Below are 5,973 nucleotides of genomic sequence, written 5' to 3'. Positions count from 1 at the left end.
CTAGATAAATATCAAATACAAACTGAATATCGACGGAAAAAATATCGTCGGTAAATTACAGTGATATTTACCAATGAACCATGACGTTGCTATTTCCCCTGGTATTAATTGACAAAGAATTTCTGTCAATGAATACTAAGGGAATTACAGTTGAAAATCAAAGAATGAAAAAAAATAACATGTCATTATTACAAATGGAATTACTGATGAAATATATGCGTCACTAATATCTGTCGGTGAATCCATATCAGTAATATTTAAGTTATAATCTAACAAACGCCCCCCTTTCCCCCTTCCCGTTTTCTTCTTCTTATTCTTCCTTTTATTTTGTAGAAAACAACACACAACACCCTTGCCCCTCTTATTTTGTCACAAATAAAGCTTTCATCATCACAAATTCAGTCACTCCAACACTCAGTTTTTGTAATTTAGGTGTTTTATAATAAAATAAATAATGACTTATTTAATGGGTATGTTTCACATTTAATCAGTTTTATTGTTAAGTTGAAAATTTTAGTAAATTTGAAGGAATTTGAATTTTTGGAGAAATTGATAGTGATTTAAAGGTACTATTAAAATAGATTGAATAAGTTTGAACTAAACCAATTATTGCTAATTAGTTAGGTACCTATCATTTGTTTAGTTTACATTACTAATTAATACATGTTGTCATCAATATTATTCTATATATATAGGATTCATGTAAGTAATGGATGATCATTCTTGGATATATCGAGTTTCACCTAAAAGGATGCATAAGATGAATTATTGTGATGGAGTTGAGGGTCTTACTAATTACACATTATCTAATCCGAAAACTATTAGTGAAGATGATATTAAATGTTCATGTAAAAAGTATAAAAATAAAAATTTTCTCGATCCAGATGTTGTTATGATACATCTTTTACAAAAAGGATTCATGAAAAAACACTCGTGTCCATATCCAAAGAAATTAGTTCTGACATGGGACTTGATTGTTAGTTTTTAAAATATAATTTTTTTTGGGTCAATTTTTAGTTTTAATGAATTAATTATTTTATAAAATTGACGGGCAAGAAAAAAAATTAATAGGACAAGGCTGACAACGTTGTTGCTAGGAAGATGTGGGAGAATTACAATGTTATTAGGTAAGATTGAATTCAAAATGTTATACTTCTTTTTAAATGTTCATTTTTTTCACTATCTTAACCGATAATTTATATATGCCATATAGATTACGTGATTTTTGGTTTGAGACGCAAAAAAAAATCAAAGAAATATGTAAAAGAAAGAAGTCTTCCAGACTAGGAAGACATGACCTAGTGGAGGGATTTCTGACCTCCACACTTCTCAGAGACTATCTTGGACGTTTATATCTAGCACATGATGAATGATCGTTTCATGCGACGGTTGCAGTCAGTGCAAAGAACTGGAACAAAGAGATTCATGGTTTAATTACCAGGCACACCGATGGATCCATTCCGTTTGTTTTGCATTCAACATGTAAATCTCCAACGATTTAACTCTATCGCTAATATGCATTCAATCACCGATGGAATTATCAATTATTTATTATGTCATTAATATGTCATAATCTACGATAGAATTATCGACAGAATGATGCCGGTAATTTTTTTTATTTGGCGTGTTTTTTCTATTTGTAAATTCATCGGTGATTATATCATTGACGGAATGACCAACATAATAAAAATCACTGATGATATGTTTTTCGACGACTAGTTACCGTCCATGAATCTATCAATACATTTTTTCCAAGAGAATCAGTATTTAAATGCTAACAGAGTATTTCTTTGATATTATGCATTATTATGGTTGTGTTTTTTTTACAATATGATATTATGATCAACATCATAACGGTGATAATGAGAATTTAAACAAGTTCCAAAAATAATATTAAAGCATTTATTACCTTGTAAATATTATAGTTATAAAATCCAGGATCCAATCGAGCTGTGGCTAATTTTTTCTTTAAAAAAGCCAACTAGGTCTAATTAATAACTTTGCTCGTAGTTATTTCACTATCAAACGAAATGCATATAGCTATCAAATATTATGGTCATAAAAGCGCACCCATGATGCATTTCTACAAGATTAGAATCATCAACCTCTATTAAACTGTGCAAGTCCACATTCTCTTTTTTGCGAAAATCACAGCAACAAAAACAAAAGAAAAATAATATTTACAAAACCCACTTATTATACTAGAATTTAATACATAATTAAGTACTAGAAAAAGTAAGGACGCCAGAAATTATATGTAATTGATTTCCTTATACTAAAAAAAAAAAAAAAAAAAAAAAAAGTAACCAGGAGCTGGTAGCCAGTAATGAGTAGATGAGGACTTGACAGATGCTGATTAATATTTAACTAGAGTTTTCAATCACAAACTTTTTCATGACTTGAATAACTTCTTCTGAAGCTTCTGAGTAAGGATCATTGGTGAAGAAACCGTGCTGCTTTCCCTCAAATTCAACATACTCAATTTTCTTTCCCATCTCCTTCAACCTCCTTGCATAATCCTCACCTCTATCTCTCAACAGTTCACAACCACCTACGATCACCATGATGGGATCAAGAGCCACCAGCTCAAGATTCAAGCTACCTGGTCCGAAGGGGTTCGCCAATGGGTGGTCTCTACTTGCCCCAGCAGGCATGGATAGCCTCCAAAAACTGTGATTTAACTTGGATTAATCAGTCAAAAAAACAAAAAGAAAGAATAAGGTAGTCACATGGATTCATTAATTATTCTAAGACATTCAGGCTGCATGTTAGCTAGGAACTTCAAGTATAGTGCACAACTCTTTTTTTCAGGATAAGGAGATGGGATGATATTGGGGGAGGCACTATCTGGTATATTTGGAGGCATTTATGTTGTTATTGGTTTAGGCACTATCATACCATCTCATTGCTAGCATGTGATGTGAAAGAACCCCACTGGAAAGGCAGCTCTGCTGACATAAATACATGTAAATTTTAGATATGCACACCTCTTCAAAAACCATCAATTACATAAAAATTAAAAAAAAACAAAAAACCAAATGAGACTTACCACAACATTCAATTTGATCATAAATGGGAGAACTGTATATATCAGGACATTGAACTAATTAATGGGGCCATGATTTAAGTGAAACATGATCAGTTGGTGGAATTTGATATTAGAGGCTGTGGAGACTTTTTGGCACCATGGCATGAATACAAGAATCCACTAATTAAGAAGCATCTAAGCCAAATTGTTGTATTCAATTCTCTAAGCTTGACCTCTCATCTCATGAGCTCTACTGTTTTTCTTTTTTAAAAAAAAAAAAACAAAACAATAATTGTGGCTTTGATCACGTTTATTTTAATCTGTAAAAAGATTGGAGCTTTGCGAACATGACAACTTAATAAATTCTTGCTGGCCAATTCAAATACGTAAAAGAAGAGAAATGACCATGACTCCACGCAAATAACAGCGAAGCAGAGACAAGGCTCTATCATGAACTTTTTCGATCGAGGAATTTTTTCATAAAGCTGTCCCTAAAGGCTCCCTTGTACTGTATGTGTGTCTTATACCAGCCACCACTATCCCACGTAGAAATCAGCATCTCTCTGACCATCAATATTCATCTAGGCTAGACGTGTTGTTGTCCCTTTCAAGCCAGCTATAATAATTTATTGATGGACTAGGGCACACATGTCCCAAACGTGAATTGAACACCACTATCTGCTATCTGTTTAACATGAGGTGGGTACTAAATATATTAGTGTTTCTCATCCAGAAAGCATGCCAACCTTGTCGTTTGATCTTAGCTTTTGGTTTTTGCTGCATGGAATACTTTAGATTATCCTAGTTTTTGGATCAGATATAGCATGGTTACTCCTTGCTGAATCTTGTATAGGAACTATCACCAAACAATCATGAATATCTTGTCCTTATATTCAAGGCAACTAACAAACAGGAAAGGAAATCAATCAAGTAGTGAATAGTATATATTCACCATGTCAGTGCAACTGTGCTGCAAATTCCTTCTTGTTTCCGAGCTGATATTATTAACTGTTTAAGTTTTTATCCCATTTGTATCTTACATTAATATTTATTGCATGGAATTCTCAAGTGGACAAAGTATTCTGTAGAAGGTACAGGGGAATCGAGGATAAATTTGAGGAAACTAAAACCACAGGAAGTGAGACCAAAAAAGAAAAAAAATGGATCACAATAGTTAGCACCACCAACTCTTTTCTATAACTCAATGTGACATGTGGAGCAATCAGGCACGAAGCCTGTGAGGTGGTGGGGGTGTGAGTGTGATTTACATTTTTTGCTTTCAAGACAGATACGTCCAAGCATCAATTTGCACACCACCTCCATTTGTACGGATCAACGAAGGGGCAAACACAGGCACCATCAATCAAAATCCTTGGTGAAAATGATGGCGTGGTCCAAGTCATTAGCAGGATATAAAAGGGGTGAATGATATTTGATCATTTCAAGCTCTCAAAAGAACAACACTACTAATAGAATCCACCACTCTTGCAGTCTAAGTAATTAGCGATATTATGTCTGTATATCACAAGTAGACAGGCAAAAACAAGGTTGTCATTTGTGGAGATCAATGAAAAAGCCGTATCTTTTGACTCTGACCCTTGATATCACACTACTTTCCACAAATTTGATTCCATTGCTGTCTTCTTTCTTTCTTTCCTACTTTCTCTTTTCCGATCAATTAGATACCACATTAAGGTTGACCAGTTTCGTTCAATCACTTTTATGGAGTGATATTCAAGATGGAGCCCTAAGTAGAGAAAAATACAAAACATCCCCACTAAATGAGGCACTTCCCAAAAGATAGGTATTTGTGTGTCCATTGGTTCTCAGAGAGTTGTTTTCATGTACAGACTGAATTGAAAGGCACAGCATCTTTTGAAAGCAAATTCATAATGAAATGACTTTGGCTGATATATGCATATAACCATAAATCAAACAGATTCATCGTATGTAGGTTAGTGCTGAATATGATCTAATGGAGGACTGCCCAAGAGATTGTGTTTGCATTAGATTATATAATATATAGTTTGACCGGATTCAAATAGTTTTATTGGTCTGGTCTACATGTATCAAAATCTATGTAAAAATTATCATTTGTGACAGATAGAGAGATTGATTAGAGTGTGTTAACGTACCGGTCCAGTATTTCCAAGTTCAACAACTGTTCACTGGGCCCTTCCTCTGACTTTGTCCTAGCAACCCCACCAAAAAATGGTGCTAGTAGGATATACCCTCTTACCCGAACCGGAGCCAACCTGGTCGAACCGACACCGATCTGAACCGCTAAGTGGTGTGCAATATTGCCACCAGATGAGTCGCCCAAAACAAAAACCTGGTCATAGTCAACTTTACCACCATTGACCCATGCATCACCTTTGTCGCTCAAAACCTGAGCTTGTAGCCACTGCAAGGCACTAAGTCCATCCTCCATGGCCGCCGGTAGCCTATGTTCTGGGGCCAAACGATAGTCAGGGGCGACAACGAGTGCATTGAGCCCAGAAGCTAGTTTAAGGCAGCAGTTGTGACAGTTAGGCCACTCACGCGTGCCTACACAAAATCCACCTCCATGAAGGTAAAGTATGATGGAAAGCTTCTTTGTAGGGGATGATAGTGATATTGAAGTGGGTTTGTAGAGACGGAGGTGGAGGTTGTACGTTTTGTCAAAGAGGCAGTCTTTGAAGAGGACGGACTCGTCGTTGATGATTGGCATGGGGAACCCTATATCTTTGGACCTGTAAATGGTTCCGTCACTAAAGAGTTGGACAACACCACCGCAATCTTCTACTACATGAGGGAGAGAACCCATTTTTGCTACAAGTATTTGGTTTCCTTTCTCTATAGGGAGATGATGGTTGGCAATGGAGGTAATGGCTAAATATGGGAGGTATATATAGGCAAAAGGAAGGGGAAAAGGCAGGAGGAAGGGTGTGTGAATTGGAGTGGAG

At 35.5% G+C, this 5,973-nt stretch overlaps 1 protein-coding gene across 1 annotated transcript; it reads right to left on the bottom strand.

The window, feature by feature from the left end:
* Positions 1 to 2,080: 2,080 nt before the first annotated feature.
* On the bottom strand, positions 2,081 to 5,973 carry LOC7455615 (probable carboxylesterase 15). Its single transcript, XM_002309236.4, has 2 exons — positions 5,164 to 5,973; positions 2,081 to 2,670 (listed from the first exon to the last, which is right to left on the bottom strand). The coding sequence occupies exons 1-2, from the start codon at positions 5,832 to 5,834 to the stop codon at positions 2,364 to 2,366; spliced, it is 978 nt and encodes a 325-aa protein (XP_002309272.2). The 5' UTR covers positions 5,835 to 5,973; the 3' UTR covers positions 2,081 to 2,363.

Source organism: Populus trichocarpa, chromosome 6 (assembly GCF_000002775.5).
Source record: "Populus trichocarpa isolate Nisqually-1 chromosome 6, P.trichocarpa_v4.1, whole genome shotgun sequence".
In the NCBI taxonomy this organism is placed as follows: Eukaryota; Viridiplantae; Streptophyta; class Magnoliopsida; order Malpighiales; family Salicaceae; genus Populus; species Populus trichocarpa.
This window is presented reverse-complemented; position numbering and strand designations above follow the sequence as displayed.

Excerpts from the sequence above, each read along its gene's own strand:
- LOC7455615 (XM_002309236.4), bottom strand. The coding sequence starts at position 5,834 with ATGGGTTCTCTCCCTCATGTAGTAGAAGATTGCGGTGGTGTTGTCCAA. Across the intron at positions 2,671-5,163 it reads AACTTGGAAATACTGGACCG|TTTTTGGAGGCTATCCATGC; the intron begins GTACGTTAACAC and ends GTTAAATCACAG.